Source organism: Diuraphis noxia, unplaced genomic scaffold (genome assembly GCF_037042655.1).
Source record: "Diuraphis noxia isolate RWA-SAM2 unplaced genomic scaffold, SU_Dnox_SAM2 contig0001, whole genome shotgun sequence".
In the NCBI taxonomy this organism is placed as follows: domain Eukaryota; kingdom Metazoa; phylum Arthropoda; class Insecta; order Hemiptera; family Aphididae; genus Diuraphis; species Diuraphis noxia.
This window is the reverse complement of record NW_028301711.1, coordinates 52124363-52152106: the sequence shown is the minus strand read 5'-3', so window position 1 is coordinate 52152106 and position 27744 is coordinate 52124363. Positions and strand designations below refer to the sequence as shown.

Here is a 27744-nt window from a genome sequence, read left to right as displayed (position 1 = left end):
AAGATTATTTCATATCCTTTAAATTTCATAATTTTGTTTATATAATATGTTTTTTTATTTATTATTATCTTATTTTGTGTAAATAATAAGTTATATAAGATATAAATTGTAATTACTAATCATGTAGGTAAATAAACAGTGATTTTTATTTAATTATTTCAATAGATAAATAGTACACTATAATTTATAAAACACATTGTTAGATAAGGTGAGTGCCTGAATGTAAAAATAAATATTTTACAAATTTTATCATAAATACATTATATGTTTACATATATAATAATGATATTATGTTAAACGATATAATAACAATAAAATATGAATTTAGTATTAAAATAACTTAGTTAAATTTAGGTTATAAAATACATATACAAATAATACAATGTTTGATTAAATAAAATATTGAATGTCATACATAGTTAATAGTTTTGGATATTAACAAAACAAAAATAAAAATAATTTAATAAAATAAGGAAACAAACATAAACTTAAGTAGAATTATAAAATTAAGACCACTTGTTTAGATTTCTTCAGATAATTAGATTTGATTTTTGCACAATTTATTATATCTGAAACATCATATAATAATGTGTAATTTAAAATAGTATGGTAAATTAGTAGGTGCTACTAAATAGTATAGAATTTGCTAAATATTTGTATTAACTTAATCGTTATACACAAATTTTTAACTCAAAATGTTAATTTAAAACAATTACATCACTTATTAAACATTTCCAAATTACTTATTGGTAATAAATACAGTGTTAACAATATTTCAATCGTATGTGTATAAAATTAAAATATTTTGGAGGATTTATATAGGTAAAAACTGTATTAGTCGATATACTCGGGACTGAGAATAAATGAAGTAATCATCTGGGGTTATTGTAACAAATATGGCAAAAAAAATTTAGAATTCATTAAAATTCAGTTATTAAACTATTTTATAATGCCATTAATTTGCATTTTGACATTTTATTGAACTGAAAAAATGATATTAACATTTGTTTGTAAAAATATAGTACATCAAAACATTAGAATAATATATAGATTAAATGCACATCACGCAGATGTAGTTAAATTAATTCTACTGCGAGAAAACAATGAATAAATACCATTTAATGATATTGCGCAATTTATATTCAATATTTTGCTTAAGAAAAAGATAATATTATTTTTGGCAAATATTTTAGTAATATATAGCACGTACTCAGGCTATCTGCATTTTTGTTTGTTTGGAACAACATATGTATTTTTAGATAAAAAACAAGCTGATTCTAATTAATTTTACTTCATATTCACGTACTAATGTTAATATATTTATTTATCTACTACTTAGTAACTAATTGCTTCTATTTTAATCATGGCCATTTTTTTTGATTTGCATTATAATATAATACATATTTATTTAATGAGAATTTAAATGTTAGAGCACTATGAACAAACAACATTTAGGACTTCTGCTATACAGCATATATTTAATGTGAGTGATTCCATGCCTTATACCCTTCCTATAACAATTTCTAAAAGTGGCTTATATGAATCCTTTTAATAAAATGTAATTTATATTGTTGATTACATTAATACTTACTCTAATATGAATTGTTGTATTTTAATTAAATGAAATGTGAAATATGAAAAAATATCTCAAATATGGCAATAAATTGCATTTTGAAATTTTATTGAACTGAAAAAATGATATTAACATTTGTTTGTAATAATATGTGACATACCTTCTAATAAATTTTCTTTTTATTCAACATTTGAACTGCAATCAACATCCATCAAATTGCTGGTGCAACAAGAACATGTTTGTTTTTTTAAAATTTTTCTTGAAGATGTACGACGAACTTGCTGGTTTAATTTAAGTATTTTTGATTCGCTGGATTTTTTTACATGATCCAGTTCTTGTTCTTGAACAATTTTTGTTCCTTGCTTAATAGGTTTCAAGTCCAACTGTGAGAAAATACAATTAGTATTCAAGTCACTTTTATTTCGTCGAATTAGGATTTTAGGTATAGCATCCGTATTTGTTTTGGCTTCATGAGATATTATCTTCCAATCTAATTTTTCCATATCTGAACTTGTTTTATCCATTTCTTCTTGAACTTTATCTGACACAAATTCATCATCAGATATTAAATTAATGGTCTCTGTAATTGGACTATTGGGTATTTTATTAACACAATTAATTGGATCAGACTTTGAAAAAGTCATGACAAGTCGATCTGGACAAGATTTTAAAGTCTTGTCGAATTTAACTTTTTTTATTTTGTATGAGGAATTTAGTTTTAATTTATTTGATACAACTTTATTTCTTTTATTATTTATAGAATCTTTCTTTGGCTTTTCATCCAAGTTAATTATTGTATTAGTAGCTGTTGGTTCTTTCATAGATTTTAAACATCCACTTCTAAGTCTTTTCAATGTAATAGTTTTATGATCATTAGTTTCATCAACTGATGATGAAATCTGGCCACTATCACTGACCATTGCAAGTTTATTGAAACAATTTTTGTATAAACTACTGACATTAATTCTTTCGAGGATTATTTTAGGTTCTTGAAAAAATAATTGATTAGTCATTTTTGAACAAGAAAAGAAATTTTGATTCAATGTTTTGTTGCTGTTTTCAGAATCTTGTTTAATCTCAACAGGCATGACAATTTTTTTCAGTTTTTCTTGAGATACTGTTTTTTTATTTTTATAAGACAAATTGTTTGTTACCAATTCTTCAATCTTTTTAGACATTTTGACTGTATTTTTAGTACTTTCTTCAGATATTTGCTTTGAGTCAATTTTACTATTAGAAGCTCCAACAATAGAATCAGACTTGGGGAATACCTTTCTACGTTTTAAGGCAATTTGTTTTTGACATTTTGATCTCTTATTTGAAATACTCTTTGGACAATTTTCAAAAATATTAGAACTAGTTGAGGAAATAGTTTTCAATTCAACTTGTTTTGTGTTACTTTTAGATCTTGATTTGGCAGTTAATTTAGTGTCAGTCACTAGAATGCATTTTGTCCAGTTTCTTCTTTTACGCAGATTAGGAATATTTTTATCAATTTGTTCAGCAAATGGTTGCTTATTTTCATCATTTTTCCTATTATTATGTAAATTTTCTGCCAAATGGTTGCCACTTTCAGTATCTAAACTATTTGTAACAAGACTGTATGATTTAGAAGTTTCTTCTTGAGCTAAAATTTCATTATTTAATATGTTGTTTTGTGAAAATTCTTCAATTCCTAGAATTTTACTAAGTTGTGATGAAGCTGCAGGACAACTATTTTGTATTTCAACTGAATATTCTTTCGTTGCATAATTTAGAATATTAGTATCAACTTGTTGATTCTTAGATTCAACTAGTTGAAAAGATTTGATATCTTGATTACATAAATTAGTAATAATATTTGTATTGGAAGAAGATGGTTCAAAATCTTTTGATATCTCATTCGAAACTATTTTTACGTTGTTGTCTACAACTAAATCTCGAGGAATTTCATTAACTTCAATTGTTGTTCCTAAATTTATTTTGCTCGAAAATGATTCATTTAACAAAACTGATGTTGGCTGATTCAGAATTGCATACATTTCTAGTTGATTCGATTCATTACCAGTCATAGTAAGATGATCAAAACCATCTTCAGGTATAGGATTAAATTCTTGACAATTACTTGACAATTCAGGAAAAACTTCATTGTTGGAAAATTGATATTCATCATAAAGGCAATCTTCGTTTTGATCATTAGATAAATCTTCTTTATGATTTTCAATAATTTGAAAATTATTAGGAGCACTTGACCTATTATCTGTATCGGCATTTTCTCCTACTTTAGCATTATCATCTTTTTTAACTGCAAATGAAGTATTCTTACCACCAATTTTATTACAGAGATCGTTTTTATTAACTTCTTCAATTATCTTATTGTCATTATTTGAATGATTCTCTTCAGGGAGGCCATAAATACTAAGGGTAAGATTGTCCAACGTATTAGATTGTGAATCTGTAGGATAAATTCCATTACCTCGGACCTCCACATAATGATTTATTGCTGTTTTCTCATTTTTTAGTGTTTCGAACGGTTTTATTAAATTTTGTTCACTTGCATAAGCTTCTTCTGAATTGTTTTTATTCCCACTGTCAAGCATAGCACTGGGTTCTACTAAGCTGTTTTCATTTTTACAATCAGATATGACATTGAGTTGATCTGAATGGTTTTGAACACTTGGACTATAAATTAAGACATCTGATTGTATAGAATAGTTATAATCATTTGTATCATCAAATAAAGTATTTTGTTTTTCTATATTTTTATAATTTTCACCTTTAAGTATGAAATCTGATTCTTTTAAACTGTCTTCATTCTCATTTTTGAGTAAGACATTTAATTCTGCTAAATTTTGTCCATTACCATAATCAGGTATGATAGAACGTTGATCGGAATGGTTCTCTTCAATTTGGTCATCATCAAGTATGATATCTGTTTCTCCTAAATTTTCATTATTATCACCTTTAGGTAAAACATCGGTTTGTTCTGAAATGTTATTACCATTTGCACCATTGAGTATATTTGGTTCTTTCAAATTGTTTTCATTATCAACATCAGATATAAAATTAGGTTCTTTTAAATTGTTTTCGTCTTCATCATTACGTATTACAGAAAGTTGATATGAATAGTTTCCTACAATTGGGTCATTACCGAGTAAGAAATCGGATTCTCCTAAATTTGCATTATTATCACCTTCAGGTAAAACATCGGATTGTTCTGAATTATTATTACCATTTGCACCATTGAGTATATTTGGTTCTTTCAAATTGTTTTCATTATCAACATCAGATATAAAATTAGGTTCTTCTAAATTGTTTTCGCCTTCAGCATTACGTATTACAGAATGTGGATATGAATAGTTTCCTACAATTGGATCATCACCAAGTATGAAATTCGATTCTCCTAAACTTTCATTATTATCACCTTCAGGTAAAACATCGGTTTGTTCTGAAATGTTATTACCATTTGCATCATTGAGTATATCTGGTTCTTTCAAATTGTTTTCATTATCAACATCAGATATAAAATTAGGTTCTTTTAAATTGTTTTCGTCTTCATCATTACGTATTACAGAAAGTTGATATGAATAGTTTCCTACAATTGGGTCATCACCGAGTAAGAAATCGGATTCTCCTAAATTTGCATTATTATCACCTTCAGGTAAAACATCGGATTGTTCTGAATTATTATTACCATTTGCACCATTGAGTATATTTGGTTCTTTCAAATTGTTTTCATTATCAACATCAGATATAAAATTAGGTTCTTCTAAATTGTTTTCGCCTTCAGCATTACGTATTACAGAATGTGGATATGAATAGTTTCCTACAATTGGGTCATCACCAAGTATGAAATCGGATTCTCCTAAATTTGTATTATTATCACCTTCAGGTAAAACATCGGATTGTTCTGAATTATTATTACCATTTGCATCATTGAGTATATCTGGTTCTTTAAAATTGATTTTATTATCAACATCAGGTATGAAATTAGGTTCTTCTAAATTGTTTTCGCCTTCATCATTACGTACAAAATAAAGTAGATATGAATAGTTTTCTAAAATTGGGTCGTCGCCGAGTATGGAATCTGATTCTCCTAAATTTTCATTATTATCACCTTCAGGTAAAACGTCGGATTGTTCTGAATTATTATTACCATTTGCATCATTGAGTATATCTGGTTCTTTCAAATTGTTTTCATTATCAACATCAGGTATGAAATTAGGTTCTACTAAATTGTTTTCGTCTTCATTATTAGGTATTAAAGAATGTTGATATGAATAGTTTCCTACAATTGGGTCATCACCGAGTATGAAATCTTGTCGTTCTGAATTGTTAGTATAATTTGAACCATCAAAACTGAAATATGATGCTTCTAAATTATTTTCGTATTCATCATTATTTATGACACAATGTTGATTGGTTTTGATTTCTACACATTGGTCATTATCAAATATAGCATCCGATACTTCTAAATTCTCTTCAATGTCACGATTAAGTATCGCATTAAGTTGTTCTGCATTAACATTATCATTTACTTCATCTAACATGATATCTGCATTTTTTGAATTGTTTTCATAATGATAGTTGAGTGAGACACTTGGTTGTTCTGAATGGTTTTCTAAGAGTTGGTCATTCTCAAGTATGACATCATGTTTTTCAGAAACATTATTATCATTAACATTAATAATATAAAATTTTTCAAAATTGACTTCAGCATCATCAGGTAAGATAATTGGATAATCTGAATTGTTTTCTACACATACAACATTATCAAGTATGACATTCGATTCTTTAAAATTGACTTCATCTTCACCATCAATTATGTCACTTAGGTCATTGTCAGAAATATCCATTTTTTCATACTCTTCTCTTTTTTCAGTATAGGATGTTGGGACAGTTTCTAATATTTTAATTTCAGTATTATCTAGGCAATTGTGGAAAGTGAACAGTGTTTGATTGGCGATCACATTAATTGGTGAATTATTTGTATCATTATTTCCGAGATTTTCATTTTCAGGATCAATTTTTTTCATACTCACGCCTTCTTTTTGAGTGGATCTATCAAAATAATATAAATGTTCATTTAAATTGTTATAGTATATTATTTTAATCATATTTTTTTTTTCAAATTATAACTGAGATCCCAAAAAAATGAAGGAAAATAAAATTAGAATAAGATTAAAAAAAACACATACTTTTCAACTACATTATCATTATAATCAGGAAAATCAAATGTCAATATTCGTGATAATTGCTCATGGTCTGTTTCAGATTTTTGCTGAAAACATAATTAATTACATGATAATTTGGAATTCAATACAATAAAATAATATTATAACTTCATAAATTATAATTTAGTATTATCACCACATTTTTTTAGCTAATTGGTTATCAGGATAACATTTAATTTATCATTTTTAAATTATAAAACAGTTATAATAAAATACCTTTGGAACTGCTACACGGTTTGTGGTAGAAGGTAGATAACTAACGTTTTCAATGAATGGAGTGTCGAGGAGTTTAAGCAGATCAACTCTGATTTTTTTTGAAGGTTCAATTTTTGTTGGATTCAATACTTCATTTATTAATGAAACTTTTTCTCCAAGAACTTGTGTTTCATCTTTGTTCATATTGTTATCATCACCATTTGGTTCAATAAGATTACTAAAATAATAAATAATAAATTAGGGTTTCGATTCATTGAATTGAATGTTTCTTTTATTTATTAACAAGATGGTTGATTAAAAAAGTGAAGTATGGGTGAAACAACATAACTAGAAGAATTTATATACATAATTATGACTAATATTCTAACATATTTGGTAAAGATATGTACTAGGGCCCAGAGCGAGGATTTTTTTATATGAATGGGACTTAATTAACATTTTAATAATCTTCAGTATTTTCTCAAATATATATGATGTTGTATACATGGCATATAACAGGAATACATTTCTATACTATAATTGGTACAATAATGATTCTACAGGCAAGTTCTGATGAAAGTTTGGGAGGAAGTCAATAACCCATGAAAAATTGCTCAATTTGTTTGTTTTAAAAATGTATATCAAATTTACAAAACGGGTATTTTGATTGAACAAAAAATTTTAATTTCAAATGTATAACACGACTTCAAATGTAATTGTAAAAATATGCTAATATTCCAAAATTTAAAATACTTATAATATTTTGGTATTTTAACTATTTAAATTATATAATAAAAAAAATACATTACATACATTTGATCCGATTTATCATTATCTCTACAAGTATTTGAATTCATCGTATTCAATTGAATATCTATAAAACATTTCATAAGGGTCATATCTGTAATAACAAAACAAAATTTAATTAGTATTAACATGAACACATTAATTGAATGTAATACAACAACATTAGTAACATTAATAACAATTAAAAAAAAAAAAACAAATTTACCTTCATTAGAAAATACTTTTTTATCGAGATTATTTTCGTGATCTGAAGATGTGTAATCTTTTATATTACCAACTAATGCACTAGCAATTTTAAAAATGTTCTCATATTTTGAATTTGTTTTATCTTTCAATGATTTACTAAGTTCTAAAGCTTCAGAGAACCTAAATAAAATAACATTAAATAAAATAAGATTAATATTTATGATAAATCAAAACAATTATAAAGTATCATAAAACACACTTTTAAAAATAGTAAATATATTTAATCTATCTAAGTGTTTGTTTTTAGCAGTGGTTTCCATACTTATTTTACTCAAAGCACATACAACATCAATAGTTTTTAATATTTTAGATTCTGAACGAAGTGATGAATATATTGATTTTACAATAATGTGTGTTTTTTTTTTTTTTTGTGTCTGTGTACAGCATAACTAGTCGAAATAATGCTTCGATTTCAAACTTTGGGGGTGGTTTCCGATGTAAAATTGAAGATCCTTGGTGCATTATAGAGGTCAAAAGTAAACATTTTCCAACAGTTTTCAAAAAAATCGAGAAAAACAACAAAAAAAATGACAGAAAAACGGGAATTTTTACGCAAAATCAGTTTTCGACCAAATCGATTTTTTTATATGGTTGTAATTCAAAAAATAATCACTTTAAATACTTGAAATTTTCACCAAATGTTTATGTTAGTGTTCTCTATATATTCAGTTTAATTTTCAAAAATTTTTGACTTTTTTTGAGTTATTTATAGACCACTGAAATTTACACTTTTTTTGAGAATTTTTTTTTGAAGTGTCGGTAAAAAAATGTTGGACTACCAAAAAAACTTGAAAATTTAATACAAGGTTCCTTATGAGTTTTTCTTATTGTAGCTAAAAAAAATTAAAAATCGTAAGTCACAATTTTTTTTAATAAGCTTTTATAGTTCAAAATTTTACGAAATCTGTCGAAAATGTGAAAATTTGCAAGTAATTTTGAAGCTGAAAAATCATAAAAATTTTTGTGTTCATAACTAATGATTAAGAATACATCACTAAGTTTTCCATAAGTTTTACTTCAAGTAGCTATAGAGAAAACTCGAAGCGTCATTATAGGAAAAATTGTAATTGCGTTTGAATTTTAAATTTTTACAAAATAGCGTAACGATAACGATTTATCCTGAAACGATTTTAAATATTTGTTATTATTCAAAAAGTATGAGTCCTAGATACTTGAAAATTTTACCAGTTATTAAGATTGGCATTTTCTTTACATGATTTAATTTTCAAAATTTTTTTGAGATATTTATAGACGACTGAAATTTTCAATATTTCTGAAAATTTTTTTGGAAGGGTCGATAAAATATTTTTGGCCCTATCAAAATACTTGAAAATTTAATACAAAGTTCCTCATAAGTTATTCTTATAGTAAACAAAAAATTATAAAAATACATAGGCAAAATTTTTTTTATAAGCATTTAAAATTCAAATTTTGACTAAATACATAAAAATTACGGCAATGTTCAAATTATCTTAGATAGAAATTCATAAAAGTTTTTCTTTTTAAATCTAAGATTTGTGAATTTAATACAAGGCTCCTATCATATTTTTACAATAGCAGTTGAAAAATAAAAGAAATATATTGTCACAAATTTTTTTTATAAGATTTTACAGTTCAAATTTTGACTAAATACATAAAAATTACGGCAATTATGTAATTTCTTACATTCAGCAATAAAACTAGAATTTAAATATATTTTTAAATAATCCTCAAACAATAGACATTTACAATAGATAAATATACCACAGAATAATTTATACATATGTTAAATAAAATGAGAGATAAATGATAGCCTAATGTAGCCCTGTGGTAAATTGCTTTTCTCAATAACTAAATTATATCATACAGACCAAATTTCCATTTAATTACTATAAAATAAATATTAATCATGAACGTATCCAAAATAAATTTTTTTTAACACAAAATAATATAATTTCTTAAGAGTTAAAATTTTTTTATCGATAATTAGTAACAATATGTCAATATACAGTGTTTGGATATACAAATTATTATTTATTGTAGTAGTTTAGGTCAACATTTAGTAGCAAATGTGTTGATTAAATCCAATCGATTTCCAAATTTCTATCGAGCAATGCTAAATTCTTTAATAATATTTTTTAGTGAATTTTATATAATTTATTACTAGTTTTTAGTTATGATCTCTTAAAACAATTCTTAATGTTGAGTCAATATTTTTAAATATTTCAATATGGTAAGATTTTTTTTTCAAATACTTGCATGAAATGATTGGAATTAAATTATGTCAAAATATATGTCAATATCACTATTCAATAAATATGATAACAAATGTTACACATTTATCAAAAAAAAAAAAAGCTGTCCAAATCAATGAGATTTATTATTAACAATTTTCAACTAAGTAATTTAACTATTTGCGAATAAGTCAATGATGAGGTTTTTAAAAGTACTTAAAGTAGATCACAAAACGTTTTGTAGGACTGTTATCTTTCCTAAAGTTCATTAGCAATTTTATCAATAATAACGTAAAATGTGTCTACACAAAATAAATCTCTTCTACTAACTCAGTTGGTTTTAATTTAATTTATTTATTTTTTGATTTGTATCAACATTGTCAATATTGTTATAATCAATAGCATTAATTTAGCTTTTAGTTTCATATTCATTAAAACTATTTTGAGCTTTTTGTAATAGAATAATAAACCATGTGTAAATTTAAGAAATTTTAAATCATTTCCAATTTCAACATATGGTAATGATCGCTTTTTTATATTAAAAATAATTACTAAGTTAAGAAAGACATGTTGTTATTTTCGTTTAACAATAGTAAAACATACCAAAAACTATTTTGTGAAGGAATGACCTGAGAAGGCAACAAACTTAACTAAGGAACCTTCTACCACATAATTTTGGCTGTGAAATATTGTTTTTATTGATTAGATACCAGAACTACTAAAAAAGTCATTCAAGTTTAAAAAATAATAAAAATTTTAAAGCAATGAGAACTTTTTTTGTATTAATGATATCTAAAAAATATGATCGATATTTTACGGATAACATTCTTAACTAAATTGTATAACGATTTGAAGTCTTAGCTATCACTACACCCTAAGTGGTTCTATATAGTAGAATCTTGGTAATACGGTTGTTCGATAATCCGGCAATGTTGACCTTTACATACCAATATGTATATACATACAAAATTACTATCGTAAATGATCAACCATTAGATAAAATTAAGTGGTAAATGTGAATAAACTGATTAGATATTTAATTTTTATTCAATTAACATTGAAGTGTTGTGCGTGTGTTCATTGTGTACCGGTTAGATATTGTGTTGTATTAGGTATTAAAATGACGCAACAACGAAAACGAATACATACTATTTTAACTTTAGTCGAGAAACTAGAAATTTTAAATATATTAAAAAACGGTAACAAATTAGTAAACCTAATTAATGAATTTGGAGTAAGCCGTGCTAAAATTTATGATACAAGAAGAAATAACGAAAAAATAGAATATTTTTTTCAAAAACAATTAAAGTTTGAAAAGTATTTGCAAAACATTAAAAACTAGAAAGTTTCCTGAAGTTGAAAATTCCTTGTATTTATGGTCTTTGCAATAAAGTAATCTACATGCGCTTATTACCAGCAAACTTTTGAAAAAGAAAGCTATGTTTTACAAAAAATCACACATAAAAATAAATTTCAAGCTAGTGACGGTTGGCTAGATAAATTTAAAAATTGTTTTAAAATACAAGATAACTTTTTGCCTTGTTCAAATGCAAGTGGTACTCATAAATTTAACTTATTAGTTATCACTGTAGAGCAAGGACTTTCATGCATTTGCATATTTTTTCTGGTTAACTTTATTGTATGCTTGATAAATAAAAAATACATTTCATAACGTTTATGATGAAATACTCAAAATTTTTAGTGCATATTTTTGCATATTTGGACATTTTTTGGATTAAGGGGCATATTTTTGATTATAAGAGCATATTTTAAGCTTTTAGTGCATATTTTGATGGTTTGTCGAAAATCAAGCTCTTTGGTGAATATTTTTCATGAACTAAGGTTAACAAATATGCACCAATCACGTCAGTGGACGTCGAACGAAGTTTTTTGCAATATAAGAACCTGCTGACAGATAAAAGACGTTCTCTGCTATTTGAAAATATCAAAGAAATGTTAATAATTCAGTGCAATTCTAATTTAGGTAAGATAAATATTTGAGAATAATTCATCAATTATTTTAAAATACCTTTTTTGTTTTATTAGGTGCAGAATAATAATTAAAAAGAACATTCATCAAATCATTCATCAATCATTCAAAACAGATTCCAAATCAATTTAATAAATAATAATATAAATCTAGTTAAAACTTATATAGAATAATAATAAAATTAATTTTTTTAAGGGCATATTTAACCGCATATTTTTAATTTTTTGATGCATAAGTGCAAATTTTTAAATGCATATTTGATGATTTTTTAGTGCATGAAAGTCCTTGCTCTAGTTATCAGTAATGCAAAAATTCCTAGAGCCTTTAAAAATGTTAACTTTATTGTTGATTACAAAAATCAAAGCAAAGCATGGATGACCAAGTCTGTTTTAGCTGAATGGTTTCACAAAATATTTGTACTTTAAGTAGAAAAATTTAACAAAAAACAACTTATCTAAAAATACCTTGCTTATTGTAGACAATTGCCTTGGCTATCCTATTGATAATTTAATCAGTTTTATCTGTGTAATATTTTTACTATATAATGTTACACCAATTCTGCAGCCCATGAATTATTGAAATATTAAGGCAATTAAAATGCATTATAAAAAGAGTCTGTTGCATAAAATTTTGTTTAAAGATGACTGTGTGATTAAATCTTTAAAAATAATGAATTTAAAGGATGTAGCATTTTTTCTCACGAATGCTTGGTAAAATGTAAGCATATATACATATATATATGCTATAAATTACATATTTATATTATTATACTTATTTACATTTTTGAAAACCTGTCCTATCAAAATATTAATTGTAAGTGAGAAAAATTTTAATTTCAATAAGTAAAAATGCATTTTTATGTGAATCCCCTATTATTTTGGGGTTTTAGCGATGTAGCGTGTGTGGTCTGATATGTGTTAGATTACCGAAATTCTATTGTATTTCACTTAAAATAGTTGCCATGTTGTACATTTGTTTGACAGAGACAACATATAATGTGGTTGTAATGTCCTCTTAGTACACCATTTTAATGTGCCTGTCTATAAAATAATTGCATTTACTCTCATTTAACCCACAACTAACACCATGGTTACACAAAAGTGAATTTTAACAGAAACACTAACCCACAGAAGATTATGATTTTATGAATGTAATATTTTGTTGTTACTTAGACTCAGTTAAATAAAGTATAATATTACTATGGCGAGGTTAAAACCTAAAGAAACTAAAGATCATAGATTTCTATACTTATAAAGCTTGTAATTGAAATTTAATACTTAATTTACCTTTTTTCTTGTACTAAAAACATAAATTGAATTAATTTAGTATCTTCAAATTTTTTTAAACAAGAAAAAAATAATTTTTTTTCATCTGAATCCAAAGAAAAACTTAAGAATTCTATTAATTGATTGGTATGTCGGCACCCTGAAACCAAGAAATTTTAAATGAATTATAATTATTTAGTAGTCAATAAAGAAATTACAAATAACTTACGATCAAAAATGTATTCAAACAAGATTTTTTTTTCTTGAACCTTTCGCAAATAAAGTATGGCATCAAAACAGCGTTTGTTCATGATTTGTAAGTTAACATAAAATCTGAAATCAAAATCATTAGATAATGTAATCTATTTATTCATATTAATCATATTCTTGACTATAATTGACTTCTTTTTTATGTCACGTTAAGTTTTTAAACATAATGTTTATTTAGCATTACATCATGTGTAAATTAATTTAAATTTATCAAATTGCAGTGTATTCGCTGTATTATCTAATTATATCTGTATTATATATTTCTGATTTTTTTCCATGTTTATATTTTTTGATAAAATGTTACATAGCTTATTAAGTTTACTTCTATTATCTACTGTAAGTTTTACATTGTAATTTATTTTTACGCTCTACTATTATCAAAATGTTTTTAAAGGGTTCTTACCCGTTTATTAATAATAATAATAATATTCTTACATAGGTATATAACAAAATTAATGAACAATTTAATCCTGACACATAATTAGAATTTAATCAATTTGTAAAGAAACTTAAATAAATTTAAAAAAATATAAATAGACACTTGAGTGTTTACTGTACAAAGGCTAAGTATCAATAATAAAGTTTAATAGAATTAAATGTATTGTGATAATTAAAAATAATATAATTTTAAAACCTGAGCCTTACACTCAGTATGAAAATTCTAATTTACTACTTTTTTTCCTGGTAAGAAAGATATTAAAGATAATCTTTAGGGGATCAAACATAGAAATTCCAATGAGATTTCAAAAGTTTTTTTTAGGTGTAACTTAAAAATAATCATAAATACATTACATTTTCACAGAATATTTATATTATCATTAATCATTATATAAACCATAAAGTTTTTAAACTATTTTTACAGGATCTAATCTATTTATTAAAGGTACAAAAAAATTTGTAAATTTCAACTACTATTAGACTTTTTTTATTAGTTAGGCCTACAGTAATATAAAAAAATTTTCACTTGGACGGAAATTTGAAAATTTGTTAGGATATTTTTTTGTAAATTTTTATTGGAATAATTAAAAAAAAAATTGGTGAAAATAAACAATAATAAACAAATACATGAAAATAACTATGTTGTAGAATCATGTAAATTAATTAAAGCATTAAAATAAATAAGAAGTTACAGAATTTCATTTCAATACATTCAATTTTTTTTTTAAACGGTAAGACCTTTATTGAATTATTATGAAATTTATCATATTTAAAAAAAATAACTGATTTTAAGTTAAGAATCTTATAACAGTAAACTTAACGAGCTAAGAAAAATTAAATTGGCTAACTTTGCTAATACAATACATTTGAAATATCAACATATAAAAGTATTTTTATAAATTAAATAAAAAGACAATAACTATACATATAAAAAATAAATATCTGGTATGTGGAATAATTAAATGAAAAATTCTCAAACTTTTTATGTAAAAATAATAATATCACATTTAAATTATATTCTTACTTATGATCATCAAGGTTTACTAATTTGACGCCAAAGAGATCTAAGTATATCAGTGCCCAATAATACTGATTTTTAAATTCAAATAACTTCAATACAGTCCAGTGATACCAATTCCACGTCATATCATTAACCATCCACTCATTATTACTGGCAAGGATAAGCATAGCATCCTATAAAATATATATTGTATAAAAAAAAAAAATGTATATTTATTTATGTTCAATTAATAATTAAAATAATTACTTCAAACATGTCATGATCAAAAAGCCAGCTAGCACAACAAAGTTTATATAATTCATTATTTTTAACAAAAGCATTGTCAAAAATATTAGTAGTAATTTTATCCGCCCTAAAATAAATTATATACATTTCAGCAAATTAAATTATTTTAAAATGTTATAACTTATAACTTAAAATTTAAACATTTTTAAATGCAAAAACTAACTTAAGTACAGAACAGACATCAATCAAAAAATAAAGAATAATGAAATCTTTAATTTGGTTCGAAAGTTCAACATTTAGATAAATCCTTAAAAGACATTGGATATCGGAAGGTGGATACAAGCCTTTAGTTTCTTCAATACATTCATGTTTCCATTGTTCGATTAATTTATTTCCATTAGGTTCATTAGCGACAATAGCATCAATAATATATAATGGCAAATCTCCAAACTCCATTCGACTAAATATTAAAAATTATTTTATTAATATTATTATTATTATTAAATATTTTATCACCAACCGTTTTGTAGCATACTGGATGATGGAAGTAAAATCACTTAGAATTTTAGAAGGGTCCTGAAGTTGTTTTGGTAACAGTTCAACATTGAGAAAATATATTATTGCATTCAAATATTGAGTGACACAATTAATAATTTTCACTCTATCAACCAAGTCAACTGAAATAAGAAAAATAATTTACTTTCTGACATAATATTAAATGAATAACTCAAAACTCAATTTCAAGTTAGAGTATCCTTAAAGTGGCGATCAATAATAGTCTGATTCAATCAAAACATAACACTAAATAAATCAACTTTTGATGTAGACAATCTACCAAAGTTAAAAATTGCTTTAATGTGAATTTCGGCAAGTTGCAACAATTGCCTTAAAAGAATAGTAAAGGGATGCTCAGGAAAATGCAGCGCTTGGTAAGCAATAGCTTCACCCAATGTTGTCACCAATAAATTACACAATCCATGTAACTAGTTAAAAAACATAGTTAACTATATTATAATTATAAGAGTAGACCATTTGCAGTGTTAGTATTTGTAAGCTATTTTTTTTATTGTAAATTGGTCATTATTTTTACAGAATAAAATCTAAATTTAAAAAGTAGCATATTATCTAATATAATTAATAATAAAAAATGATGTCTGAAACTTGTCAACTCATATATCTATTTACAAATAAATAATGGAACATAATTAACAAAGAATCTAAATAATAATAGTATAATTTTTATAATATAATTTTCATTTATATTTACCAAAAGTTATTTTAATACAGTCTGTAAGCTGCATACGTTTGAATAAATTTTCAATACGCAGCATCTGAGAGAAACAATCATTTAACATCCTTATATTTTTTTCACCAACTAGCGTACCAGAACAGTCAAATAAAGGAACACCTAAACAGGATTAAAATTAAAAATTATAAATACATATAAATACGAAAAAGCATATTGAAAAGTTTATATTTACATAATTGATCAGCATATTGTTTGACAAGATTGATATGACTCCAAAGACATTGCACTAAATGTAATACTCTAACTTCACTAATAGTTTCTTTTTTCCATTTTACAACATACTTATCAAAAACTGACATCAAATTGTTTTCTATTAAGATAGATACTGTAAAATGTAATTGATCGAACTAAAAAAAAATCAGTTGTTTGTAAATTATTAATGAATTTATATTAGATAATAAGTTTAAGCCAAAACAGATTCCAAATGAACCAAGCTAATACGATATTTTATTATTTACCAAACTGCAACATTTGTTATCACATGTTATATAGAAAAAGAATGGTCTTAAATTTGTTTGTAAGCACTGGCGATAAAATAAACTTGGGTTTAAAAATATATTCCTGTTTTTTAAAATCAATTTATTTAAAACTTCTTGTTGAACTCCAACATGTTTATATCTAATGATTTCGGTGTCTAATAAGCAATCACATTCTGGAAAAAATATATTAAAAAGTATGTTAATAATATACTCACAACAATCAGCAATTATAAAATATTATTGGTATATAAGTATTGTTGTTACCAAAGTAAATTGAAGATGGATAAAAGAATTTGTTAACATTATTTTTGAAAGTAGAACCAAATGAGACCAATGTTTTGTTAGAAATATTGAAATCTAAATAACTGGCACAATCAGGCAATTTCACAAAACTAGCATAAGCATTTGACACTTTAAGATTATTGAAAGTTATTAATGGCATTTTGGCTTTATACCACTGATTAATATCAAACAAAAAAATGTAAGATTTAGGACTGGCATCTAAATTTTGACGAATTTCCATAAACATTGCCAATAATGTTATTCCAACATTTTTAGACACATCTAAAAAATATTAAAAACATCAAATATGATAATAATAAAGCAACTTATTCAACTATTATATCATATTACAGAAATTTAAGTTACCATTATTTTTTCTGGCCAAGGCGCCATTACATAAAGTTAATGCAGATATACATCGACCAATTCCACTTTCTTTACGTAATGACATCTTTAATGCAATTTTGTAATCTTTATAAACCTTCAAATTTACAAACATAATATTTTACAACAACATTTTTTAATTTGATGATTTGTAAAATTTAACTCACTCTGTATGAACTATGGCCATTTGACATCATAATTCTATGTTCATAGGATAAAGCAATCATCATTGCATTCGGAAGACTAGAATTATCTGATTGAATAATCCAAAGATAACATAGTTTGTTTGATTGATCAGCTTGTTCAAGAAAAGTAATATGGGTTATTGGCATAAAGCATTCAGGTTTATTTAATATATATCTAGATAAAATAATAAAAATAAAAATAAAATATACACATTATTTATACAACATGTACTATGTAAGCAGTTTCATGGTTTAATACATCTATTCAGTGTTTGGTAAGAATGTCGTTCATGAACGCACGTTCACGCGTTCACGTTCATATATAGTGAACGATACGTGAACGTCACTCGTTTTTTGCAAATAGAACGTGAACGTGAACGACGTTTATATTTTTAACGAAATTGATCAATTTTTAAGACGTTCAATTTATTGACCATTTAATAAATAATATATGTATAAAATAATTAATTATATTATAATAATAATATTTTCATTTTTCCCATTATAATTCCTACAATATTTGTTTAATTGCAAAATATATTCCAATGTCCCCGGCTAGAAATACAACAATAATATTATGATTTCCACGAATTTGTAATAAACCTAATCGGTTTATCATGAATAGGTGAAGTGTATATCTATTATGGTGGACGGGGATCGTGTATAGGCATGGGCTTTATCGTTTATCATCTGCATCGTCAACTATTGAAAGTTAATTACTGGGAATCACAAAACGACAGTGACGCTCGGTCACGCAGAACACGCATGAAATTTATTTATAGTTGTGATTGTTGTGAATGTATACAGTGTACCTACTGTGGTCAGTGACTTATCAGTTATACATTTGAAATTGTTCAGTTTTCACTGTTTCAGTATCTTTCTAAAGCTCTACAGAAAACTATTTGCAAAGTTAACAAAACTTTGGTCAAAACAAAATCAGTCAACGATTGTGGCAGAAAACATTCATGAAGTACTTAATGTGTATTTGAGAGTACCTAATAAAACAAGATGGAATTCCACCTATGATGCATTAATTCAATTAAAAAGAATTATAAATGAACCTGGTGACTTAGAAAAATTGAACCATGTCATGGATTTTAATACATTACCAAGAATATTAAACGAAGCTGTATTCATAAATGAATTTTGTGATATATTTGGACCAGTCGCAGAGTCCTTAGATTTCTTACAAGGTGAAAAAGCCATGTATAAGGGATATCTGCTACCGACTTTACATGCTTTAGAGAAAAAAATTAAAAGTAGACAATGTAAACCTATGACATATTGTACACTTCTATTAGAAGCTGTTTTAAGATCATTAAAAAAAAGGTTTGTAAGATTAAATTAGAAAATTAAATGAATAATTATTTAATATATTAGTGGTTATTCTTAATTAATATTACTAATTACTATGTAACTGGTGTTATAGATTTGATCACATATGGATGGAAAAAGATTTAGTAATTGCTGCATGTCTTATTCCAAGATTTAAACTAAATTGGCTGGAAGGTGAAGAAAAATTGAATGCTGAATTATTTTTAAAAACTGAGTTTTTATACTCTGAAAATGAGGTATCTGATGGTAATTCAGCAGCTAGTGATTCTGATTCTGATTCAAATAAAGATTTTTTTTGCTTGCCAACAAAAAGCTATTCCAATAATAGTAAGACAATAACCTCAGATCAAGAACTTTTAAATTTTCTTAGTAACAAAAATATTGATGTAAAAAGTTTATTTGCTTTTCCTAAAGTACTATTTAAATTTGTCCAGTTTAATACAGGGTTACCCTCTAGTGCACCTGTAGAAAGGTTATTTAGTACTGGGGGGAATGTAATGACATCAAAACGTCATAGACTGGGTGATGATATGTTTGAAAATTTAATTTTATTAAAACAAAATAAGATGTTTTGAAGTACAATAAAATGTAGGGACAAATAGTTTTCTTTTTTACTTAGATAAATAGATATTTACCTACAGTTTTTTTTAAATTTTTATTTGATGTTATACCTAACAAGGATACAAGTTGTATTTTTTATTAAATAAAGTTTTAAAAATGTATTAAATTAAAGTATGAATTATTTATTAATCATGTACCTATTTACTGTTTTTGTTTCAATATTTGAATTGTCTCAGCTAAATATATTAGGAATTACAATTATAATTTTCAATTCAACCTAAATTTATGTCTTCAATCGAAAAGATTTTTTAAATTATTAAAAAAACTAAGAAGGTAGCTGACTTTTCTAAGGTGACCTGGTCCCGTCTCTCAGTTGTGTGCATAGTGCCCTGGTGGTAAATTCACTATTCGCTTAATTTTATCACTTATCAAAATATAACTCAAATAACATGCGGATCATAGTTGAAGCTTGAAATCATAGAGTAACTCTATGGTTGAAATATACAGGTTATTGCATATTGACTCGGATTGTTATCATCAGTAACCAAACGTGTCAGTAACAAAACGGCTGCGTAAAGGGATATCACAAATATCAATTATTCTTATCATCAAAAATACGCTGAAAAAACCACGATCTTAGAAGATCTAACCGTGGACAAAAACAAAACTAACAAATTCAAAATTCTGCGCATACATACTTGATTAATGATTATTATTGGCTCCCTTTACACTGCCATTTTTGTTTTTATCATAAAATATTTGATCGAGAAGGGGTATAATTGCAATATCCTTGTATATTTCAAAAATGTGTCAGATATTAAAAATTAATTCAAATACTTTATAAATTGTATATTATGCTCTAAAGTCAAAATTATGTTTATTTTTTGGTTGAGCGTATACGTTTATGGGTTTTTAATTTTTATATTGACTGCAGACTAACGATTCATAAAAAAAAAAATTTATGAATGCGGCCCAAATAACGCGTTCCTTTTTTTAAATGAACATGAACGTGAACGCGTTTGTTTGAAAAAACACGAACGTGAACGTGAACGAGTTCCTTTTTAAGGACTGAACGTGAACGTGAACAAGCTCATTTTTTTGGTGAACGTTCCGAACACTGCATCTATTCATATATAATAATTACCTAATGACCTATTTACTTACAGTGTCTGCATCATTTTACAGTCCCAGAGTTGGAAATGGCCTGTATTATATCCAATAGCAATGGCATTGATTTCTTCAGTATATAACAAACATGATATGCCAAAGTTTAGTTTACCACTGTACTGTTTTTTATAAAAATTACAAAATTGTTCTGAAATAAAACATAATAAATTATTATTCTTAATGTATATACTTTTTTAACTATAATTTTACCATTTATAAATATAGCTAAATGAAGATCATTGTGATCACTTATTTTCTTAGCTTCTTGGATATCTTCGTTTTTTCTAAGAATTAATAGTTTGCTGGGACTTGATTCACTTACCATTATTTCAATGTTTCTTAATTCTAGAAAAAAAGTTTTTATTTATATGTTAGGGTATAATATTCAGTCAACTTACGGTTTTCGATGTAATGTTTTCTCATGTCAACTGCAAAAACCACTCCAGTTGCCAATCCAACTAATAGTATGGTGGACATAACTTTGAACTTATCACTAAGTTGATTTTGTGGAAGTGATTCATTATTTATTGTAGAAATGTAGGATATCTAGAAAAATTTATAAAATTCATCTTTTTTAATTAGTAAAATTACTTAAGAAGACATAAACACCCTTATTTATTGTCACATTAATATGTCAACTCATTATTTTATTATAGCTCCCAACACATAATTAGCAATGAATTTTGCCTTGTAAAGCATAGATAACACATATGGGTAGTCTGTCTTCTTAAATAAAAAATTTATAGACTAAAAATTAGCATACTGGACTTGGTGTATGAATGCAACGAATGATCATTAACGTTGGAAATTGACAAACAAACAATATACCAAAAGATTTACATAAACATCCAACCAATAGCATGTTCATTGTTTTCTCCTCATTATGTAATTCTTGAACAAAAGTAATCTGGAATAAAAAATCAATAGTACATAATATAATATTACAGTAACTATAACTAGATTACTTACATATAAATAATAAATACATCTATTTTTAATAAATCCTAATTTTTAAATTATTTTTATCCGCGCAAGAGCAGTAAAGTAACAATTTTTAAGAACCACTATTTTTGAAACTGGGTATGGATTGCTTTATTTTTTTTTAAACAACTTTAATATATACAGTTTTTTGATATCTTCAAAATTAACATTTTAAAACAGTCGAAAGCAACGATTAATTGGCTAAACCTTCGGCACAGGAATTTACCGTTTATATACCAATTATCATAATAATTAAGAGGCCGTCGTGGTGACCAAAATATGGCATAATAATATGGTTTCGTAATTCAAGTAATACGGCTTATGGAAGTGGTTTAAAGAAAAATAGGTATGTAGTATAAAAATTGTAGAGGAAAATGTTCTTACAATCGTAAGAAGACCGATTTTCGATATTTTTAATAATTAGTTATATTATTAATCGATAATAAGTAAAAAAAAACGTGTTAATTTACCATGCGATATTGGATGATTGAAACACACGGTATCAAAAATCGGGCTTCTTATGATTCTATCAAAAATTATCTTCTACAATTTTCTTAATAGATATATTATATACTGTAAAACGCATCTCAAAGCCGTTTTACTTGAATTACGAAACACTGTTTTTCAGTTAAAATAATACGCTTGTCATGTGCTGCGCCCGTAAACAGCGGCAGCGTTTGTAACTAGGTATTCATATACCTTTCCTTTGCTTTGGGGGGGGGGGGGGGGGGGGGTGGATATGACGTTACCTATGCCAGGTTTGCGTCTCTACTAGTGGGTGGAATTTTGAAGATGGTTAGGTTTATTGGTTGATCCATGTAAATGGGTAAGGTTTGGGTTGTTTTATGATAGTAGGAGGAGTGTGAATTTTACCTAGAAGTCGAATGTGGTCATGATCTGAGAAGGAGCTTTTGTAGAACATTGATTTGGATTGGTACTGAATAGAGATTTGGATGGATTTGAAGTTTGCAGATTTAAGGAGAACCGAATTTTTGGTTCATATGTATACCATCACCCCGCGCGATAACGTCAGTACCGCACCATAGGTCAAAACGAGATTTCTATCACAGCCGTGGACCGCCCGCAATCGAGACAGAGTTTATAAATACCCAGATAAGGAAATGATTATTTGTGACGAATATTATTTAATTTTATTGGATTTTATAAAAATTATATTTTGTAATCGTATCCGAATCGTACACCAAAAAAATCACGCTTTTGTAATTCAAGTAGGTAATACAGCTTATTGAAGAGTTTAACAGTATAATTACCTATTACAAGAATTGTAGAGGATAATTTTTTATCATAAGCAATCCGATTTTCGATATCGTATTCCAATCGTCTAATAACACATACTAAATTAACAATTTTTTTTTCTTTCTTTTAATCGATTAATTATTTAAATAATTAATACAAATATTGAATATCAGGCTTTATACAATTATTAAAATAAATCTCCACTATAATTTTCGTAATGTATGTTTTTATAGAAAACCACTTGGATAAGCCGTATACTTGAATTGACGAACTATTTGACTATGATAGCATGATAAAATAAAGCGGGAAAGTAGAAATCGCTATGCTGTACCGTGTACAGTAGGGTATAAGTGGATTACTGTAATGGATGGAATCAAATTTGAATCCAGTGATATCATATCATTGTATACGAAAAACGATTCTGAACGGAGACGGTTTATCTATCTAGGATATATTATAGATTATTCAAAATTTTCAAATCTTAGATTTAAAATAAAATTTTTTATGAATTTCTATCTTAAAATAATTTGCGGATTTTCGTGATTTTTACGTATGTTGTCAAAATTTAAATTTAAATGATTGTAAAAAAAAAATGTGACTATGTATTTCTTTTATTTTTCACCTGCTATTGTAAAAAAATGTTAGGAGCCTTGTATTAAATTTTAAATCTTAGATATAAAAGAAAAAACTTTAATGGATTTCTATCTAAGATAATTTGAACATTGTCGTAATTTTTACGTATTTAGTTAAAATTTGAACTTTAAATGCTTATAAAAAAAAATCATGCCTATGTATTTTTAATATTTTTCAACTGCTATTGTTACAATGTGTTAGAAGCCTTGTATTAAATTTTCAAGCTTTTCTACCCAACCAATACATTTTTATCGATATTTATAGAAAAAAACTAAAAAAGTTGAAAAATTAAAATGTCAGTAAACAGCTCAAAACAAATCTAAATATTTTGAAAATTTTATAAAATATACAAAATGCCTATATAAACATTCAGTGAAAATTTCAAGTATCAGCGGTCATTTATTTTAGAGTTACACCAACATAAGAAAATCGCTAAATGAGAAATCTAGTGAAAATCCAATGTTGTAAAAATTAAAATTTCAAGCGCTCATAAAAACTTAATTTGACTTTCTGGTGGATATTTATTTTATGATAAAGGTTGATAAACTTGTAAGAAGTCTTGTATTAAATGTTCAAACCTTAAATTTGATAAGAGAATTTTTTATGAATTTCTAGCTTAAAATAATTTGCGAATTTTCATGATTTTTACGTATTTTGTCAAAATTCAAACTTTGAATGCTTTGAAAAAAATTATGACAATGTATTTCTTTTATTTTTAAACTGTTATTGTAACAATAATATGTTAGGAACTTTGTATTTTCAAGCTTTTCTATCCAACAAATAAATTTTTATCGATATTGATTTTAAACCATATTGCATGTATTATTCTATATATAAATATATATATTTATTTACATTGCATTAGTTTTGCATCATCATATTATAACATTTATAACAATATACCATTGTATAACTTAAAACTACATTTGACTAAATTAATAATTGAATTATTTTATAGATAGCTTAGTTTTTCATCATCATATTATAAAAAATATATTTGACTAATTTAATTTATATTAAAATTAATTATTTAATTATTTTTTTTAAGCATTTGCTAGGCTGAGGTAAAAATTGGAAGGTGGCGGAATCGATAGGTTGTTTTTAGACTATCTGAACTGGCGGAGTCGATACAGGCGGAATCGATAAGTACCCGTGGCCTTGTACACTTGGCCTTGGATTTGAGGATTGAACGTAGTTTCAAAATTATTCCATTAGATGTGACATTCTAGAACGTTCCACCCGACACGCGGCAATACATAGCTACCTGTCGCGTGGTGCGACTGTTCCAGAATATTCACGGCGCTCGCCACATATTATTAATAATAATTAATAATAATAAATATTTAAAAAATACTATTCTATCTTTTAAGTTAATTAACCATATAATAAATGGTTACCAAATTTTATAAAAATCCGTTCGGCAGTTTCGGAGTTTATCGCGAACATACATCGTGACACCAAATTTTTATATATATAGAAGATAATATATGGCTGATATATTGCGCGATCATAAAAGTATATATATTATCTGGCTATTAACAAATTATTAGGTGCATTATATATTTATATATATGACTAAACGATATTCGATAATAAAATAAAAATTGTGCCTATGTATTCTTATAATTTTTTAATCACTATAAGAATAACTTATGAGGAACTTTGTATTAAATTTTCAAGTATTTTGATAGGGCCAAAAAAATTTTATCGACACTTCAAAAAAAAATTTCAGACAAATTGAAAATTTCAGTCGTCTATAAATATCTCAAAAAAAGTCAAAATATTTTGAAAATTAAATCATGTAAAGAAAATGCCAATCTTAATAACTGGTAAAATTTTCAAGTATCTACGACTTATACTTTTTGAATAATAACAAATAATTAAAATCGTTTCAGGATAAATCGTTACGATATTTCGTAAAAATTTAAAATTCAAACGCACTTAAAATTTTTCCTATAATGATGCTTCAAGTTTTCTCAATAGCTTGAAGGAAAACTTATGAAAAACTTAGTGTTGTATTTTTAATCCTTAGTTATAAACACAAAACATTTTATGATTTTTCAACTTAAAAATTACTAGCAAATTTTAGCGTTTTCGACAGATTTCGTAAAAATTTGAACTATAAAAGCTTATAAAAAAAATTGTGCCTATGTATTCTTATAATTTTTTAAAAAATTGTGACTAACGATTTTTAATTTTTTTTAGCTACAATAAGAACAACTATAAACGCTTATAAAAAAAAATGGTGACAGCGATTATTCATTTGTTTTAGCTACAATAAGAATAACTCGTAAGGAACCTTGTATTAAATTTTTAAGTTTTTATGGTCATCCAACATTTTTTTACCGACACTTCAAAAAAAAAATCGAAAATTCCAGTTGTCTATAAATAACTCGAAAAAATTCAAACCTTTTTGAAAACTAAACTGTATATATATATTATATAACACTAACATAAACATTTGGTGAAAATTTCAAGTATTTACAGTGATTAGTTTTTGAATTACAACCATATAAAAAAATCGATTTGGTTGAAAACAGGTTTTGCGTAAAAATTTCCGTTTTTCTGTCATTTTTTTTTTTTTTATTCTTCTTGATTTGTTTGAAAACAGGAGGACAAGAGGACAAATAAAATCTAAAAAACTTCTTTTTCCAAAACATATTAAGAAAAAAAATCATGTTGGCCTAGATGAACATTATGGTTTGGCCGAACCACTGCCCGCGAGGAAGGAAATTTAATATGTCTAAAGAAACATTACAAAAATTAAAAGAAGACTCGTATCAATCCCTTGCGATTAGAGAGAAGTGGTCGCTTAAAATATTGAAACATAAACTAGACAACATGCTAACACACAAATTTAGCATTCTGAACAATCAAATAGACTTAAGAGGACGCTACACCCGCATGTATTGTCTCCGTCTTACAAGTGCGTAACATTGCAAAAACTGTTTCGCGCGGGAAAGAACCGAGAAGGCTACAGCTATAACTAAGAAACCCAAATTTTCACCACATAATAAGGAGAACATTTACTGTGCAACGTTGTTTTCAATTTTTCGATATCACAAATAGAAAAAAAGTTCTTATTGTTTCAAAATTCATTATTTTTGCATTTTTCAAAATCGAATAACTTTTTTTCAGTTCTAATATCAAAAAAATAAAAACAACGTTGCACAGTCGAAATTCCCTTTTAGCTGTGGTGAGAATTTCGTTTTTTAGTTATGACTGTAGCCTTCTCGGTTCTTTCCCGCGCGAAACAGTTTTTGCAATGTTACGTACTTGTAAGACGGAGACAACACATGCGGGTGTAGCGTCCTCTTAAAACATCAAAATTTTGGTCCTGTTTGTAAATTACGACCAACCACGTCTTGCAAAAATACAGTTTACGATATATTATACCGAAATTTTTTTACAAAGGCGAAAGGCAGCTGATTATGGTAAAGCCACCAAACCAGAAGCTATTATTGCATTAGAAAACATATTAAAATGCAAAGTTAATCCATGTGACTTATCATTGATAAACATTTTCCTTACTTAGCAACAACTCCAGGTAATATATATTTAGAAAGTCATGAGATATTTTATCAAAATCCAAAATAAACATTAAAATACTAATTGATACATTTTTTTTGTATAATACACAGATGGTATAATTGATGATGATTTCTTAGTTGAAATTAAATGTCCATTTGCAGTCAGAGATTAATTACATTTTCGG

General features: G+C 26.0%; 1 protein-coding gene across 2 annotated transcripts in view; it reads right to left on the bottom strand.

The window, feature by feature from the left end:
• Positions 1-207: 207 nt before the first annotated feature.
• LOC107168396 (uncharacterized) overlaps positions 208-27744 on the bottom strand; it is a 42634-nt gene continuing 15097 nt past the window's right edge. Inside the window, exons 2-23 of one of the 2 annotated variants that reach the window (XM_089216661.1) lie at positions 21922-22065; positions 21557-21704; positions 21369-21503; positions 21156-21306; positions 18078-18270; positions 17893-18007; positions 17509-17808; positions 17224-17417; positions 16938-17112; positions 16724-16864; positions 15977-16133; positions 15680-15916; positions 15478-15583; positions 15235-15404; positions 13732-13835; positions 13524-13662; positions 7994-8154; positions 7795-7882; positions 7003-7219; positions 6751-6833; positions 1734-6613; positions 208-569 (exon numbers count right to left, since the gene is read on the bottom strand). In XM_089216661.1, coding sequence (XP_089072787.1) covers positions 1753-6613; positions 6751-6833; positions 7003-7219; positions 7795-7882; positions 7994-8154; positions 13524-13662; positions 13732-13835; positions 15235-15404; positions 15478-15583; positions 15680-15916; positions 15977-16133; positions 16724-16864; positions 16938-17112; positions 17224-17417; positions 17509-17808; positions 17893-18007; positions 18078-18270; positions 21156-21306; positions 21369-21503; positions 21557-21704; positions 21922-22065 — 8019 coding nt within the window. In that variant the 3' untranslated portion in view covers positions 208-569; positions 1734-1752. Of the gene's footprint in view, positions 570-1729; positions 6614-6750; positions 6834-7002; positions 7220-7794; positions 7883-7993; positions 8155-13523; positions 13663-13731; positions 13836-15234; positions 15405-15477; positions 15584-15679; positions 15917-15976; positions 16134-16723; positions 16865-16937; positions 17113-17223; positions 17418-17508; positions 17809-17892; positions 18008-18077; positions 18271-21155; positions 21307-21368; positions 21504-21556; positions 21705-21921; positions 22066-27744 lie in introns of those variants that run through there. The other variant, XM_089216662.1, reaches the window with a different exon arrangement.